Raw genomic sequence first — 18,508 nt, forward strand, 5'->3', positions numbered from 1 at the left:
GTGGTTTGTCGTAAACGATTATAAATTTTTAATTGGAATAGTATTTTTCTCTCACATAAATTAGCTAGCAGACCGAACAGGCTGTTAACCGTTTATAGAAAAGCTGGTCTTTAGCATACGCAAATAGTTCATTATATTATCCACTTTTTTATGTTGTGTCAGGACTCAACAGCTAGGTCGCCCTTTACTCATGAAATGTGCATGGCAATGTTTGCTGAGACAAAAGTAAGGCTGACAATTTCATTTATCAAAAATGCAAATCGATGCTTTACACGTACAAAAATCTAATACTTTCAATCATGCTAACGAGCTTACACTTACCTGTATTTGCTTTCGTTCCTATCTATATTACTCCTGTATGGCTAATTACAATTTTTTAACTGGGAATTTCTAGCAAAAATTACATTGACCATTCGTACCTTTAGTGGAAAGGTGTCCAAAAAACAAGCAAAAAAAAGCCCATACCACAAGGTTCTTGGGATTCCATTTGCAAGCGGAAAATGGAAGGTGGTCTAGACTCTCGAGTCGGATCTAGTCAACAAAAATATGCTTATAAACACTGCTATGTGCCTTATCAATGACTCCGACTCTATTGTGTCCAAGATTATTATATTAGAGCTAAATACCTGGCTATTTCTAGACCTTGGTGTCATATTGACCAAATTCTACCTTTTATAGGCCAACATTCTCAAAATCGGACTCCATCTCGGGAAAAGATGTCACCATTCAGATCCGTTGAGGGCAACAGCCTTGTTCCCGCATATATATGGAAAGAAAGAAATGCACAACTGTTTAAATCTTGATGAAACTAAATACCAAATGCCAAATAAGGTTTATGACCTATGCCTACCAAATTTCAAAGGGAAAATGGTGTTCTTACCCCTATCCAGTAAGCTAATTGTGATTTTACCCTTTCTTTTTCAACTTTGTGTTTTTACCCCTGTTATTTTGAACTAAACGGTCCGTTTGCCCTGGTTTCTGACGTCCGTCAGATGGACATGAATTAAACGAATTAAAAAAATTCTAAATCTGAAAAACAAAGGCCAAATGACCATAGTGCTCCTTGTACTTGTCTCCTCGTCTCAAACGCATAGGGCGTCGTCGCTCACATCAGGCTTGGGCGCGGCTTTTCCAGCGGCGGCGCTGCAGAAGCACCAACTGGTACCGGAGCTCTCGATCTGTGGGCTCTCAGATTCCGCCATGGATGCCGCACAAGAGGCACGATGCAAGGAGATGCTGGACCAGATCCTAGTCATGGTGACGAAGATGGTGTCGGATTTGGAGGCGTGCAACGCGGCCTTTCGAACCGCCCCTCCAGCCTTCGTCGCCGACTCCGACAGCAGCGGGCGTGAGGTCGATGCCACCACCGGCACCGGCTACAACTCCAACAACTCCGCCCTCGCCACCCTCCACTCCCTCGCCTCTGCCTCCGCTTCTGAATCCAAGGCCGCCGCTAGGTCTCTCGCGGACCACGACCCATCTGCGGACCGCGCCTCCTCGTACATCGTGGTGGCCGACCAGGACTCCGCATCCGTCACTCCCTGCATCGACCGCTTCGTCCTCGTCACCGAGCTCTCCTACATCCACCGCACACTCCCTGAACTGCCCATCACCACCAACGACTCGGCGGAGCAGGCGTCCGCGCCCCCGCGCGGGATCCCCTTCGCCTATGGCGTCGGCAGGCTGGAGAATCGCGCCTCGCTCTAGGTCGACATCACCACCGGCACCGGCTACAACTCCGTCCACGGCGGCTCCGTCCTGTCGTACCTCGCGCCCATCCGCGAGGCCACCAGGGCCCCTTCCGTTTCTCCCTACTGTCATCTGATCAGGTGCTCGGCCTCCCCATCGGCAAGCCCCTCTTCGTCTGCGCCAACCCCACCACCAGCAACCTGGTGATGGCTGCCTTGGCCTCGCCCACCTCTTCCCCAACCTCCGCTCCTAGCCAAGACACGGCTCTTGACTTCCAGTTTGGCGTACCCGAGCTCCTCATCGCCTCGCCCACCAGGTGTTCGACACTAAGCCTGTACCGGTATGCTTGTATTCCAGTGTCCATAGCACCGTCAGCGCCATCAACAGCTTTCCCTGCCTCTACACTGCCCCAAGAGGACAGTACCGACATCGGGAATGGGCGAGGATGTACGCAACCAAAACCTCCATGGCTGCTAGGTACAGGGTTGTTTCGTTCTTGGTATGGGAAAATGCATTTGATCAGTGGGTTCCTGCTTGAGGTATCACCTTGGTGCAGAGATTGCATGAAGTGGGTGCAGTGGCAACCATCTATGACGCCGCCAGTGCAACTACAGAAGGCATCCAGAGGAAAGCCAATAGCACTGCATTTTATCTGTAGAAATGGTGGCAAGTTTCTGTTACAACCATGGCCACCACCTGATCCATTTCTAGTTTTGGGTGATCTGTTCAATCTGTGTGGAAATCAGTTGGTTGTTGAGTGTGGTGGCCTACAACCATGGCCACCACCTGATCCATTTCTAGTTTTGGGTGATCTGTTCAATCTGTGTGGAAATCAGTTGGTTGTTGAGTGTGGTGGCCTACAACCATGGCCACCACCTGATCCATTTCGATAATTGGTCAGTTCATTGGCTATCACTTGAGTGCAGTAATGGTACTGGATTGTTGGTGCCACAACCTTGGCCACCACCACGTGTTATCCTTGGATGATATGCAGAATTCTTGATCAGTGCGGATGGAATTATTGTCAGCTTTCAGTGACTAGTTCTGCTGGTGCCCCATCACCTGCTATGCAAACTAATGTTGCAAACATAAATTGGTTGGGTGGCAAACAAGCTTCCAGAGTTGACTCGTCGTCACAAATTGCTGCACATGACTATCATCCTTCCCACAATTTTGACGCTGCTGGAACTGCTATGAATTCTGCACCCTCATGTAGACCATGGAAACGTGGATACTTACTTCGCCCACTGGCAGCATTTAAGCTTTCAACTTGGGCCTCTGAACTGAAGGTTGCTGATTCATTGGGCTCTCTGCACCAGTTTATGCAACAGAACCCGTGTTTAGACTTGGCCTTTTGACCATGTACGACCATTTCCTATCTCGATGGGTAAGTTTCATGGTGCTCAATATTTTCCTAGGGCGTACACTTTTCAACCACACTCATTTCCAATACCGCAGAAGCAGAGGAAGGTGGAGGCGTCGCGTTCGGACGGCGTCGCCGACTCGGCGGTCGTGCTGGTGCTGCCTACGACCCGGAGCCATCGCGTTTCTGTAGTAAATGCTGCTATGGTCGATCATGATGATTCACAATTGTCTTTTTATTCATGTCATTCTCTTTTCCAATTTGGTTAGTAAATACATGTTGTTGTTTTAGTGCTTGTAGTGTTACATGAACCAACTTGTATGGCGGTTACTTTTGCTGAAAAAACATGTAAGATTATCAGTGCATGCATCTACTTATACAGTTTGTTATCCGATGTTCTACATGCATTCTTATACATTGAAGATTTTTGGTCCCACACAAAAGATTATATCGAAATATTTCTTATGTCGTTACATCTGTCATCATTATGAACCTTTGGTCCCAAAATTTTGAATATTTATCAATATTAAATCTGAGTTCAAATAATTGCAAGTTGTGCCAAATATGTTTGACCAAATTTAATCAATTGTCAGCATACAATAAAAAAATATAATTCCAAATCAGGGTAAAATCACAATTAGACATAACAAACAGGGGCAAAATCGCATGGGCATTTATGTCCTTTTGTACAAAGTTTAACACCGTTAGGCGTGGATGACGGAGCAGGGGCAAACTGGTGCTTCGTGAATGGCACAGTAGGGGTAAATTCACAAAGTCAAAAAAATAGGGGCAAAATCATAATTTCGGAACAAAGCAAGGGAACAAACGCAAGAGCCCCAATTTCAAACAACCGGATACTAGAAAGACTAATACTATTTACTCCCTTCATTTTAAACCATAAGACGTTTTGACTTTTTAAAATACATAATTTAGTTATGTACTTATTTTAGAATTACACTATTTTTTAGATATATATAATAATAAAAACAACGTATTTAGAAAAGCAATAACGTACTGGATTATAGACGGACAGTTTTTTTTTTAGAAAGGCTGCCCAAGCCCGTAACGTTGTTGTGGCCCGTCTAGCGTCAGACCCGTACCGGCACGGCCTGGTGACGCATGCCGTGCATGGGCCGTAGTGGCAGCCCGGTTTGGGTTTACCGGCACGGGCACCGACCGTTTAACCTCCCGGGTTACGGAATGTAGTGGGGGCCGGGCCGGCAGCAGAGTCATAAAATCCACCTGGACCATTTTTGTCCATCACGTCAAGAGACAGGAGCAGCTGGATTGGATCGATAAATGGCGCACCGTGAATCTCAGGGGGTTTTTTTCGATCAATCATGGATCTCAGATTAATATTCTGGTTCTGATGGGTTGGAGGAGCAATTAATGAGAATGCGACGGTGCAATGCAAAAGGATCGGATCGGAGCAAAGGCAGAGCTACCCCGGCGGAGGGCCCCTTTCTACGTACTTAAATCGTATCCCTTTCACCCTTGCCATGTGGGGTGGGGAGTCATCACAAAGCAACAGCAATGGTGGATTTAGGGGGTGTTTGAATCCAATGACTAAAATTTAGGAGGTATGTCGGAAGGATGTTGCATGGGGTATTCGGATACTAGTAAAAAAACAAATTACATAATCCGTCAGTACTTCATGAGACGAAATTTGTAAGCCTAATTAACCTGTCATTAGCACATGTTTACTGTAGCAAATATTATCAAATCATGGACTAATTAGGCTTAAAAGATTCATCTCGCAAATTAGTCACAAACTATGCAATTAGTTTCGTAATTAGTCTATATTTAATACTCCATGTATGTGTCTAAATATTTAATGAGACAACGACTAAAATTTAGGAGGGTCAAACATCCTCTATTTTGTTCTTCGTCATGTCAAATCTGGTGGATGGATGGATCATGGATGATTTGGATGTGGCGCACATCAAAGCCAGCCTACCGGCCTCTCTGTCCTTGATTGGCTCCTGCCGCGCGTTCGGTCGCGCCGCGTAAAATCGGCGCAGGAATACGCACAGAGATTGGAAGGCACTAAACGATCGTGGATTATTTATTAAACGATCGTAGATTATTTATTGTTGGCTGGTTTGGTGTGAGAGAAAAACACTGTTCCTGGCTGAAAATTTACGATCGTTTACGAGCAAGCGAACAGGCTGACGCGTCGTGTCACAATTCAGGTCTGGTGCCCTGCAGCCATGATCCAAACATAACTCTCCCAACCGCCTGTTGGGCTCCTGCCTCCCTTTATCTAGGAAACACTAAATGACCCTGTTTGCTAGAAGGAATTTAGAGAAATTTAGAGGAATTTGTGAGAGCGTGAATAGTAAATTTTAGCCGTAAACTGTGAAATTCGGCTGGTATTTGCACAGCCGAACGGCACCATTAATAAAGGTTTATTATGCGTAGTTGTTACCAGAATCTTCTACTACTCCTAGTGATTCTCGTAGTGTTTTAGTATTCAAAATTTAGTATAAACTTTTTCTGCCAAATGCTTTCTAGTGAGAATTTTTATGTGCTATGACTAGTGGTAGTGTTTTACTACTATTTAGAAACACTGAGAATTCCACCATTTTTGTAGGGATGTAAACGGTCCATCTAGACAGCTATGTAGACGAAGCAAGCATGCTTTCTTGCAAACTGCACATCTAATGGCCTCATGCACCGTCCATCTCCGTCGGGTGTTACCTATTCATTTTGCTGGAAAGTCAGGCTGAAAAGTATTGTTCGCTGATTTGTTGTGAGAGAAAAATACTGTATCATGACTGATAAGACAAGCTGATAAGTTCAAGCGAACAAACAATAAAATATATACCGTTAGCCCACTCCTTCCATTCCAATTTTATTGCTCATTTTTTTTCTGAACTAAATTTCTTTAATTTTGATCATATATTTTTAGAAATTATACTAAAACCTATAAACCAAAATAAGTGCTCTTTTCAAAACATATTTCACAAAAAAACCTAATCCAATGTTGTGGATATTGGTGGATTTTTTCTATAGATTTCGTTACAATTAAAGAAATTTGGCATAGCACAAAACTGAAGAACTGAAGTGAAATATAATTTGAAACAAACTCTATACTTAGGGCAAGTATGATGTATTAGTATTACAGTCTCATGCAGTGCAATATAGATTTTTTAATGACACATGGAGGAAAGAGAGGGAGTTGAGAAAAATGATATTGTTTCGCGATAAACTAAAATTTAGAACTATGTGTCATGTCCTATTGTATATCCACATAACCTAGAATTTTTTGTTTGTTTTACATACAGATTAAAGAATTATGAGTTACTTTGAAACGACACAAAAGACAACAATTACATATATATTGTCTATTAAATCATCTCAATATTAACTTCTTGAGAGTCGAGAATTGCTTTTTTTTTTTTTTTTGCAAGAAAGAAGCACATGACAACACTAATGACTTGATGATATACATGAATTTAATATATGCGGTGATCTCGTTTTTTCTTCAATAAATACCGTTGCATCGGGGATCATCCAGCATAGCGACTGCCATGACGTGCCTCGCCGGACGATCTTTTTCCCAAGCCACCCATCCGTCCACCCTCGCGAAACTCGTGAGCTCCCCCGCCCCCGGCCCACCATTACCTTGTTGGTCCATGCACGGCAGCTAGCGGCAGGTGTTTCCGGCGATCGGTTGCCACCCGGGGCACGTAAACGAGCTGCGCTAGCTGCCAGGGTCCGGCACCGGCAGGGCGGGCAGGATGTCAATGCCAATGGCGCTGACCGTGTCCGTCGTCGACATGGTGTTCTCGGTGCTCGAGGCCTGGGTGTCGGCGTGCATCTCCGCCGCCGCCGCCGTCGCCCGCGCCGCCCGGACCGGCGAGATTGGCCCCTTGCACTTCGCCTGATGGCCGCCTTCATGGATGCTCCTGCTGTCCGCTACTGCGACACTGCGTGCGTCTCCTCCGATCCATCTCTTTTTGAAGTACACCATTGGAACCATCTCAGCCAGCGACCGGCCGGTGCCTCCATGTCTCCCTGGATTCTCTCTCTCCACTGTGTGTCATGGAGCTGTATTTTTTTTTGTGCATTATTTTGAACAGTTTAATAGACCGTACTCCATCTATTATATGCCGATCTGAGCATATGGCATGGCGCTGACCGGTTTTGTCGTGTGAGTACGTGCCGTGCCCCATGCCATGCTCAGATCGTGTAGTTTGGCCATATCCAGTTGTTCCCATCGATGATGTAAGTTTCTGTGAGTCGTGATATGATTATTATTCTCCGAGAACCGTCAGCACCAGACCTAGCTACTCCACCTGTTTTACAAATGCTTTTATTTTTTATTACAAAAATAAATTAGGAGCATTTATATTTGTAACGTAACCATTTGTATATATTCATATTCATATATATAATAAAAAACATAAATTTGTTGGGACAAACTTTTTTATATTTAGTTCAAAATAGTGATCGAGCTGTGTTTTAAAGACCGTGCTAATAACAACAATTATTTGCGAATGGGAAGGAGTATATTTTGTTGTCCTATATCGGCTACCGCAAAGCAGTAGTGGCTGCATGGTATATAACTCTATCCATATCCATATACCAGTACATCCATACAAATACAAGCATAACCGTATCCACAAGGCCTCAGTGGCGGTGTACATAACGACAACACGAAAGCAGCTCAGTGGCAGCGTATATAAGGACACAACACGAAAGGAACTGGCGAGCTAGCATGCACTTCGATCAAATCCAATAGAATACTACGCTTTAAAAAATTCAATTGAATACTCCCAAAAGAAATCTTGGTACAACACCAACTCATGCTTGTTCAACTAAATGTCTCAGCATGTTTGCTAATGGTAACGAAAAGAAATTCCAATACCAAACTAGTGCAAGTACCACGAGAGCAAAAAAATTTAGGGTAGTAACAATATTTAGCTTAGCTAATTTAGCCACAGCAGATTATCAGATACGGCATTTTATGGAGCCAGGTGATGTCTGTTAATTATATAGAAGCTGAAACCCCAATAGGCCTGAACAATTTATAGCTGATGACATGTCTGTACAAAAACGTTGGTTTCCTGCCGGGTAAAAGCCCAAGTGGCGAACCTCAACCAGCATGGATCCAGCTGATGTTGCAAAGTGATCTGCAGGAAGTAAGCACCTTATTTCCCCACTTGTCCAGGAGGGCTTCAAGAGGACGAGTTCTTCCGAGCTGCGTAAACCCGGTAAGCAGCTAATCCAACAACTGCAACAGCAGCTCCAACTGCAAATTATTAGTGCAGTATCAGCATAAGTCAGACCTCATACAACTTTCACATTGACTGAATATTTAGGAAACTATATATAGCATCAGCAGACAGGTAGATTTCTAATCGATTGCACCTGTAATCTCATAGTTCAATGTTCAGTATGATGTTAATTCAACCATTCACAAACACAAGGGTGCAAGCAACTCACCAGAGACAACCATTAACGAACGGTTTAGAAGTTGCCGATATTGCCGACGTGTTTTTCCAGCTTCAGTCTCTGGAATGCTCAAATGGGGCTGCTGCGCAGCATGTACTATTCTGCAGAAAATGTTGTTCAAATCTCTCAGCTTCACGCTGATCGGAATTGGTGTTTCAATTCCCATGTCTTGGCTCACCTGGAAAGTAGATGTTTCCACAGTTACTTCTAGCAAATAAATAAGAGGACTTTCATTCTATGGTCACAATAATTCACGATTGTCAACAAATAGTAAGTTATCTACTGATAGTACAAAGAAGCATGGACAACAGAAAAGTGAAGCACCTTTTGCATAGTATTTGCACCAGTGTAGCAAGAGATTAATTTAGGATGCAAGTGGGTTGGTCCATGTATATGTATCCAGATATATGCCATTTTAAGAGGGTTGGTCTGCAAACCCGCATTCTAAGTGGGTTGCGTACAAACTTGTGCTTCTATGATGGACTATAAGCAGACCCATTGGCCAACCTAGCATCCCTTCATAAACTAGCTTTTATAAAACGACAGAAAACAACCTTACTAAAGAAATCATTCAACAAATACAAATACTGTTAGCGAAACATTTCAACCAATAAGCTGTTCTGCACTTCTCTCCACTTCTTCATACTACCCAATGGCAGCCGCAGGATTGAACTAGCACATACCTTATCCAATTTTAGTTTTCATTTTGTTTCGTTTTTCTACGATTCATATGATCTTTTTGGCAAGACAAAACATATGAGAACACTTGGAGCCACAAAACCTGGGACAAAATTATGAGGCAATACAGCAACAACGTATGAATAAATTTGATTGGAAACTCATCCTGATATCTTATCTTGGTTCCACTATGCCTACACAATTAAATGCTAAAAAACTTACTCTAGTTGATTCTTGTAAAGCTTGTGAAGATTGGTCAAGATCATCTTTCGCAGCAACTATCAAGCAAGGAACTTCATAGCCAGTATTTTCTCCATGTGTAGCCACTTGCACAAGCAAGTCTCTAGCCCTCTGCCAAGAATATTCATCGCAGCTGCCAATACAACAGGTTCAGAGGATATTTTGTGATACATGCATAGTGAGTACATTTATGTCGATCCAGAAGATATAACAGTATAGACAAGATTTACTTGTCAACCTCCTAGAAGCTCTTCCAGGTTGTGTGTTTCATTCTACAATAGACTACAAGAGCAACAATAATTACTGTGAAAAGAGTTTCAATGCTTGTCAATTGTGATCTCCATCACCTACTGTCAGAAGTGTGGCTCACATAACCAGGGATTTAACTATAACTAGGGGTCAAAAAAAGGTCAGTTCGACTGAGAATCCACTTGAAACACTAAATTGGTATGGATAGAAACACACAATCTCAGCCCAATACCATGAAATAAGCCACCAGACAGAAAAGGTGCAGAAGCAGACACTGAAGTAACGAAACTAAACCTTGTTTAACACATTTAAACACAAATGGTTTATATCAGGTTAGCACAAACATGAAATTGGAAAAAAAAAATATATGTGATTAACTTATGATGAAGGTTTTGTCAATTAAATTAACTGATACACAAATAGGGAGAACCATCAATCACTATAACCTTTATTGTGAGACTTGCAGATTATGAATAAATAAAAGAATAGTCTAGAGGAGTGTGTACCTATCGTAAACAAATACTGCTACATCACACGGCGCCAATGATTCCTTGTCAGAAAGCAACAATCTCACATCACCTTCAGGAATCTCTCGCAGTATTAGCGTCTTTCTAGTTCCCTTCAAAAAAAAATGAATCCTTACAGGCTATGCCTAACAACCCACTCAATGACTCAACTAGAAAAGATCGATAGTACTTGCGGAAAATGAGGAAGCAGGTAGAACAGTAATAGTCTACACAGAGAACAGAATTAGTCTACACAGATAAATAATCCGTTAAAATGATATAGATTATATCAAGGAGATAATATAGTTGACAATACTACTACAATCAGAACGTGCATTCAACATTTCATAAAGACATGCTGCTAGTTTTTTTGATATCAACAGTGAATATGGATGGTATAGGAATTTTGTCTTCACTGATACTTCCTCCAGTCCAGATAAGGCATTTCACGAATGTCAAGAATCCAACTTTATAATTTTTTACCAATAATTTGGCCAACAATTTTTAACTATTGTAATACAAACTTGATAATATTAGACTTGTAATCAAATGTGCTATCCAATAATCATAAATAATACAATATAAAATAAATGAATGGTCAAAGTGTAATTTAGGAGACCATGCCATGTCAGAGTATGCCTTATACATTGGACCGGAGGGATGGATGGGATTCAAGTTGTTGAAAACAGAAATAATAATACATCAGCATAGAGCATCAACATATAACACATCCGTGGTGCAAAAAAAAAAATAATAGAGCATCAACATAACACTTACATCAGCCATTTCGACAGAATTTGTTGCAAAGCGTTCGCTGTTAGATGGCAGAGCATCAGAAGGTTGCCTGTTACAAGGACCCCAAGTGAATTAAAGACAACCAAATTGAAAAAAAAAATGTGGCGTAAGGTATCAGGAAATGTATGGCATACCTTCCAATGGACGATTGTAGCAACGATGTCTTTCCAGAGCCTCTGGCGCCGAAAACGTAACACTGGAAAACATTTCTCTGTGTCTGTTGCTTTTTACGATCCACTCGTCTTTTCCTTGTGACAGTAAATGCAGAACTGAACTCGCCAGGATAGCCAACATATACAAGGTTGGCATAACTATTTGTTGGATCTAGAAGTGTCATTAGAGCCCACTACATCGCAAAATCCTTATTCAGCAATAGCAAAATATAATGCAATATAGCATGATATAAAATAACGTATTGACAGAAAAATGCATTGCCATGCTGCCAGCATTCTGTAGCACATGATTTTCATACTTTGTTCTTTCAAGAAATAACACCATTAACAGAGCACACCACTTCAACTTAGAATTTGATTGATTATGCTTTAGCCTACATATTTTTATAAAATGTTTAGCAAATAATTTAATTACATCAGCTGCTTGCATATTGAACATGTCAAGTTATTCACCACATAGACACAAGATTTGGTTGGTCCTTCTCCAAGCAACAAAGGCAGCTGAGTAAATGGTGCATAAGAATGCACCAAACAAACATAATAGAAGTAGGTTGTTTTTGGATCCACAACAAATATGTTTGTTCACAAATAAGATTCCCATTTAACCACCAGTTTATTAGTTATGCATCATAGCTACGGATGAGACAAAATACCTTTGATAGAAACCCTTCAAGTGACAGACCACCCAACACATTCTTTTCAGCGCAGTCTTTGTATGGATCGGAAGACCATGGGCTGAAATATGCCACACAAAAAGAAAAGGTGATGCAATAGAGAAGAATGAATATATCTGTCACAAAGCCTGAATAAAAAACAACACATACTATCAATAGATTAGAGGAATTAACACAGGATTTTCCAACACTTTCCATATAGATGAGCATTATCAAATATTCTAATGTACTACAAGTACAGTTCCAATATATATGCAGAATGATTGATTCATCTAACATCTTACTTTTCAGGTGCTGTTGAGAAAAGGTCCTCCAGCTCAGTAGGTAGTAAAGCTCCATCCTGGATACACATAAAAAAAAAAGTGTTGAGAGATCAATCCAATACGATATCCTAATAAAAAAAATCCAATACAATATAACTTCAAATGAATATATGTTTATAATTAATTAAACTGCATAATAGCGATTCATTATCATTGAATATCAATTATCAGGATAAGATTACTTTTAACAAAAACGAATTTGTACATTCTTACGTTATCAATGTCAAACATGTTGAATATCCCTCTCAAAAAATTGACCACTTCGCTTGTCATTTCCAGAGTCTGCAGAAAAAAGCTGGCTTTATTACTTCACCAACGTTCCATCATTCCATCAATAAAGATATTATATTCCTGCATGAAGCTACTAATAGAAGTTCCAGAACACTACTGAAGCAATAATAAAAAGTATTGGTGCTAATGACATAAGTGTGCAAGGCTGTGAACTAAATATATAATAATAACACAACAACAAAATCAGCGAAAACCACTGACCATAAACGGCTTTAACAAGCACCAAAAGTAGAACAAATTCAGTTTTAACATAAAAACACACTGATACACTAGATTAGTGTTTACAATCCCTGAATCCATTGGAAGTACAATGACGGATATCAAAATGGATAGATTGGAACAGGACAAAGACATAGATAAATAAGTAATATTGACATTGAAAGATTTGTATTAATCATAAAACAAAACAAGCATACTTGATCAGGAGCTCTTTTAATTGGCATTGCAATGAGATCATCCCTAAGCTTGATGTCATTGTCGTAACCAAATTTCCTCAATACAGTCCATGTAGTTTCCAAACGACCTTTTTCAATAAAGAGGGCATGAAGAAAAAGGAACCCAGTCAAGGTAAGACCGCTTTCATTTACGCCTTCAGGCATCTTCTCCTGAACAACTCTCTTAACTCCTGAAATTTCAGTAGGCTGCAGAGGAGCACTAAAGCATCGGACCTGTAAAGCAGTAAGAAAAGAACCTCAGCAACACTAGAAACAAATGAGTATATGATTAAGTAGTTACGTTGTATGCTGCTCGATGGAAAGCAGGGTAGCATTCATGAACACAAACCTGGAATTCATTGAGCTCCACATCACTGAGAGCACCATCCTTGTCATTATCACATATAATAAATATCCGCTTCAGCGCTCTAACACATCGAGGCTTCAGAGATTGTAACTCTTGATCAAAGAGCGGCGCAGTCGGGTGAAGTACTGCCTTCTGGGCATAGTAGAAGACCTCAGGCACCTGCCAAAAAATAAAGTCAACATCCATAATTATTAATCAGAAGAACTTCCAAATGCCAAAGAATTTTAACACACTAGACACGCACACTGTTCATGTCTGGAACACTACAAGCCTTATTCTAATGTATCTGACAAAAGTTCAGATATCACTAAGGCAAGTATGAGACATTTGGGGTACAAATACCAAATCAAGTATAATAAGATGCGGGGTAACCTGGATCTGCCGAAGAGCGGAGCACTCAATGCAGGTCTCGATCTCGCGGAAAGACTGCATGATGGGCGCCATAACCTGCTCAAGGCTAACCTGCTGTTCGTCCCTCAGGTCCAGCTTGCACCCCACCACAATAACTGGAGCCTTCAACTGCATCACACAAATCAGACAAGACAAATCACAATGGGGCAACCCAAGAGACAATCAAACGCAAGCGATCTAGACCTAAACCACGAAGCCCCGCCAGGCCGTATCGAGAATCGCGGCAATACCTGGAGTCGCCGGAGCTCGGGAAGCCAGAACGAACTGAGCCGCTCCAGCGTGGCGGGCCGGTCGCAGGCGTAGGTGAGCACGACCGCATCGGCGGCCTGGCACTCGGCGATCAACTTCGGCTTCTGCTCCGGGCTGCAATCACAGGGACGCGCAAAATCAACTCAACGCCAGGTATCCATCCATCCCGTCAAGATCTAATGGAATCCGAGATGCGCGGGAGGAGGGGGCGCGGGGGAGTACCTGGACGACGTGTCGATGATGGTGATGGGGACGCGGTCGGGGAAGTAGTCGGCGGGGAGGCGGGTTGGGGGCATGACGCGGGGCACGTTCTCGGGAAACTGCTCGGTGGCGAGGGCGACGATGAGGCTGGACTTGCCGGTGCCGGGGTCGCCGATCACGACGACCCGCACGCCCGACTTGCCCGCCAGATTCGCGGCCGCCGCCGGGGACGTCGCACCCGCCATGCCGCGCGCCTCCTGTCTCTCTCCCCCCTCGCGTCTTCTCTCTCCCCCCTCGGCTTAGGGTTTTGCGGGATTTGGGCGCTGGTGCGGCTGAGTGTGTGGCGTCGGCGTCGTATGTCAGCGGGTGGGGTCGGAAGGGCGGGCTGGTCCTGTCTTTATTGGGACGCGTCGGTTGCTTCGGCTTGGAGTGGAAGAAAAGGGCAAACAGGGGGGGGGGGGGGGGGGGGGGGAGAAAAAAAGGGACGTAGGATTGGTTGGGTCCTCGTTTAGGGTGGATGTTCGGTTCTCGGTTCGGTTTCTTCGGTTATCGAGGAAATTTGATTCCTAGAAAATGGGAACCTATCGGTTCCAAAAATTTATAGGAATCGAGCATTTCGGTTCTCGGTTATTTCGTTTCGGTTCCGGTTCTAACCAAACTAACCGAATTTTTTCAGAAGACCTCAAGACAATAATAAATATACTTGTTCTAAGACAAATTTATGCAACACTATATTCATTTTTAATAATAATAATATATAAGAAAACAATAGCAATATAGTAACACAAATATATAACAGTTCAAATATAAAACACTACATATAATCCTACAAAATACAAGTAAGTGAAGTATAATTCATGTAATTCGGTTAATTCGGTTAACCGAGAGTAGGAACCGAATTTTCTTCGGTTATTTCGGTTCTTCAATATCAGAAACCGAATAAGGAACCGAAATTTTCGATTCTGGTTCTTTCGGTTCGGTTCTCGATTCTCGGTTATTTTTGCCCAGCCTTAGTCCTCATCCAGGGAGGATGGATGGAATGGGCTCGTTGCCTAGGCGAGTGAAAAACTTGGCCACTGCAAAAGCCCAATGCCAGCCCTTGATGGACCACCACCGAGTGGGCAGCCCCGCACAGTGCGGTTCCTATTGAAATACATGTGCTGTTTAAACTTGTATGTAGTTCGAAATGAATTTTTTAAAAGATACATTTGACCTCCCACCCTCGCTAAAGTTTGATTTGCGTCCTCTAATGAGAAAATTGGATTTTTTTTTCTTTCCTCATCCTCATCCATCTGTCGAAACTCGAAACTATCCAATTTTGCTCGCTTCGGCAGTTTTGACGGGCGATTTTGCCCTATGAAGCGTCATGTGAGAATGATATTTTTTTTGTTTGACTATGTTGGAGTTGGTAGTTTATGGTGGTCAAATAGGCTTTACAGAATATATATAAAGATATATTTTTTAAAAAATTATCCAAATACTTTTAAACACATGCAATTGAAAATCTCAAATTCTATTTAATCTTATAACATTTGTATAGTTGTTTTGGCTTGGAGAAATATGAAACCAAATTCAGATGTCTTAAAATCATGCTCTATCTTATAGTACCTAGCATGAAATTATATGAATCTTGTATGGTCTTTTTTGTGTGTTTCGACAGGAATTTATATGAATCTTTTTTATGGTTGCAAAATTCAGGTACCATAGGAAAACTGTATGATGATTGGACGTGAGTAGAGATATCATAAGCTTAAGAAAAAAATCAATTTGAATTTCACGAGGACCCATGAACTTCTTCTGATGATGGTAAATATAAGTCAACATAAGTTTATCCTGAGTCAATTTTATGAACATTGACCATTAGCGTTATAATTTCATATACACTAACAACACAAGAAACATCATACTCCCTCTGTCCCTAAATATCTATCGTTTTCATTTTCCAAGAAACAACTTTGACTAAATATATATTAAAAAATATTTATATTCGTGGTACATAATTAGTATCATTGGAAAGGTCTTTGAATCTAGTTTTTTAATAAATTTATTTAGAGATACAAATTGTCGGTGCAGAAAATGACAAACACGTAAATATTTGTAGTTTTGTCGTACGTTGTGATTGGAGGTGGCCTAGCACTCAATGACACAGGGTTTATACTGGTTCAGGCAACGTGCCCTACGTCCAGTTTGAGTTGGTCGATGACTTTATTCCTGAGCTCAGGTGCTCGAATTTTGCAGTGGGGTTACAAACGAGAAGGAGAAAGATGGGGGTATAAGAAGTCCGGTTGGACTCTAGTTAGAGGGACCGAAAGCGACGGGAGCTCCGCTATGTGCTAAGTGTTCGAGCGTGAGCTCGTGGTTTGAACCTGGTGGTTCTACTGTTGTGTACTAGTAAACTTGATCGATCTGAATCTCTCTATTGGGAGAGAGCGCATCCCCTTTTATAGATGAAGATGATGGCCTTACAAGTGAGAGGGAGAGAGTACATATGCTACTAAGCCTTGTTGCCTATGTCGATGGGTACAGGATGATGGTAGGCGGCCACAATACTGTTTAATGTTAGATGCACATGGGAGGTTGTGTTGTCTTCTTCGGGTATGACATACGTCGGCACCTGCCACACTGTTGATACCTAGAGGCATGCAAGGGGTTTTACCATGTTCGCCTAGTACGGTAAATGCCAACGTCCACAACATTGTCGATGCCAAAAGGCATGTGGGGGAGCCTTATCGTATGGGAGTTAATGGCGCCCACAATACTGTAGGGGAAAATGTCGGCGCCTACAAGACTGCTTGGGTTCTATCGTGCCAGGGAGGTTGCAGAGTACTGTTTCTGCAAGTGTACAAGGTACGGTCCCCGGTATTGCGGGTTGACTTGTGCGCCCTGCCTTACTTTCTCCATTCGTTTCCTGGTCTTTACCGAGCGGGCGTCTCCGATCGGTTGGTCCCAGTCGGCTCTGATCGCGCTAGTCGGAGAAGAGAAGTGAGCTGGGGTTTGGCGCATCCCCGATCGGAGACGCGGGTCAGGGTCGGAAGCGGTGTTTTGGCCAGGCCTTCTGGTCGGAGAGGCCGTCAGGAGGCGGGCTGGAGACCGAAGCGAGCGCTCCGGTCGGAGAGGTGGGCCGGAGTCAGAGAAACAGGCGTCGTTCCTCATCGGCCAGGCCTTCCGGTTGGTGACTGGATCGCCCTTCTGGCCTATCATTTAGGTACTTGGGTCGGCCCATGAGTTACGCGTCGTTTGCAACGTTGCCTGTTGGGTCGAGCCTTTATTTGGGAAGCTGGTTCATGAGTGACCCCAGGTTTATAAACCCGACACAAATATTGCACGTATTTTTTACAAATCAAGTCAAACTTGTGGCACGCACACCAACGGCGACAGTTATTTAGGGACGGAGGGAGTAAGAAATAGTACTTGCGCGCGTGTGTGTGGTAGAGCTGACTTGGCTCGTCCATGTAGAATGGATTTTCTTGACGGGGTGCGCGAATTTCAACAAATTATGTAAAGCAGAAAATATCACTATCATGCTCTTACCAGATAAGAGAAGCTGGTAATAATAAGGCAAAATGGCATTCTACGACACAACTAACACGCTCGTTAGCCTCGTATACATACACTAGGATCATTCCCGTGCGTTGCAACGGGAACAAAATAATATCCGAGCACATCAGCGTGGCCCGAGCGGTAGCCAAAGTCAAGATCAACGTACATGCGACACTTTGTCCACTGAGCTCTATTGGCAATAAAATTTGAGGTTTTCACTTAAAAGAAAATAGATTTGAGTCTTAATGATTTTTTTGTGAAAGTGTAAACATCTCTAATAGAAATGGTTGTCTAACAACAAAGTAATATTCTAATCTAACATATGAAACAAGTTGCAATTGGACCCATAACACCAAACAAATATGAAACAAGGTATGTCCAGTTGTAGAGACATGCTAATTTCAGTTACAACCCTTTTCGGAACAAAATAATACCCGATCACATCAGCGTGGCCCGAGCGGCAGCCAAAGTCAAGATCGACGTACACACAACACTTTGTCCACTGAGCTATGTTTGCAATAAAATTTGAGTTCTTCACTTCAAATGAAATAGATTTGAGTCTTAATGATTTCTTTGTGAAGGTGTAGACATCCCTAATATAAAATGGTTGTCTCACTTGTAGAGTGTTGAAATCAAAGTAATATTCTAAATTATCATATGAAACAAGTTGCAATTGGACCCATAACACCAAACAAATATGAAACAAGGTATGTCCGGTTGTAGGGACATGCTAATTTCATTTAGAGCCTTTTTTCGCAAGTCAAAGACATTATCTCAAGCTCACTTTCAACATTTATGGCAAATCAAAGTAATATAGATGATAACAAATAGTGCCAATATTTTATGTTGGACATGCTATTGGTCA

The 18,508-nt window shown here is 42.3% G+C and overlaps 2 protein-coding genes across 2 annotated transcripts; one reads left to right on the top strand and one right to left on the bottom strand.

Moving 5' to 3' along the window:
• The first annotated feature begins 1,047 nt into the window (after positions 1-1,047).
• Positions 1,048-3,446, top strand: LOC136534308 (uncharacterized). The gene is made up of 2 exons (XM_066526767.1): positions 1,048-3,076; positions 3,148-3,446. The coding sequence occupies exon 1, from the start codon at positions 1,048-1,050 to the stop codon at positions 1,705-1,707; it is 660 nt and encodes a 219-aa protein (XP_066382864.1). The 3' UTR covers positions 1,708-3,076; positions 3,148-3,446.
• A 4,363-nt stretch (positions 3,447-7,809) lies between these two features.
• On the bottom strand, positions 7,810-14,475 carry LOC136534306 (mitochondrial Rho GTPase 1-like). The gene is made up of 14 exons (XM_066526766.1): positions 14,125-14,475; positions 13,884-14,016; positions 13,615-13,761; positions 13,225-13,401; positions 12,858-13,109; positions 12,364-12,432; positions 12,112-12,167; positions 11,807-11,888; positions 11,115-11,326; positions 10,963-11,029; positions 10,186-10,298; positions 9,413-9,563; positions 8,504-8,690; positions 7,810-8,309 (listed from the first exon to the last, which is right to left on the bottom strand). Exons 1-14 carry the CDS (start codon positions 14,346-14,348, stop codon positions 8,236-8,238), a joined length of 1,944 nt encoding a protein of 647 aa, XP_066382863.1. The 5' UTR covers positions 14,349-14,475; the 3' UTR covers positions 7,810-8,235.
• Between the last annotated feature and the right edge of the window lie 4,033 nt (positions 14,476-18,508).

The sequence above is a fragment of the Miscanthus floridulus genome, unplaced genomic scaffold (genome assembly GCF_019320115.1).
Source record: "Miscanthus floridulus cultivar M001 unplaced genomic scaffold, ASM1932011v1 os_1776, whole genome shotgun sequence".
Lineage (NCBI taxonomy): Eukaryota > Viridiplantae > Streptophyta > Magnoliopsida > Poales > Poaceae > Miscanthus > Miscanthus floridulus.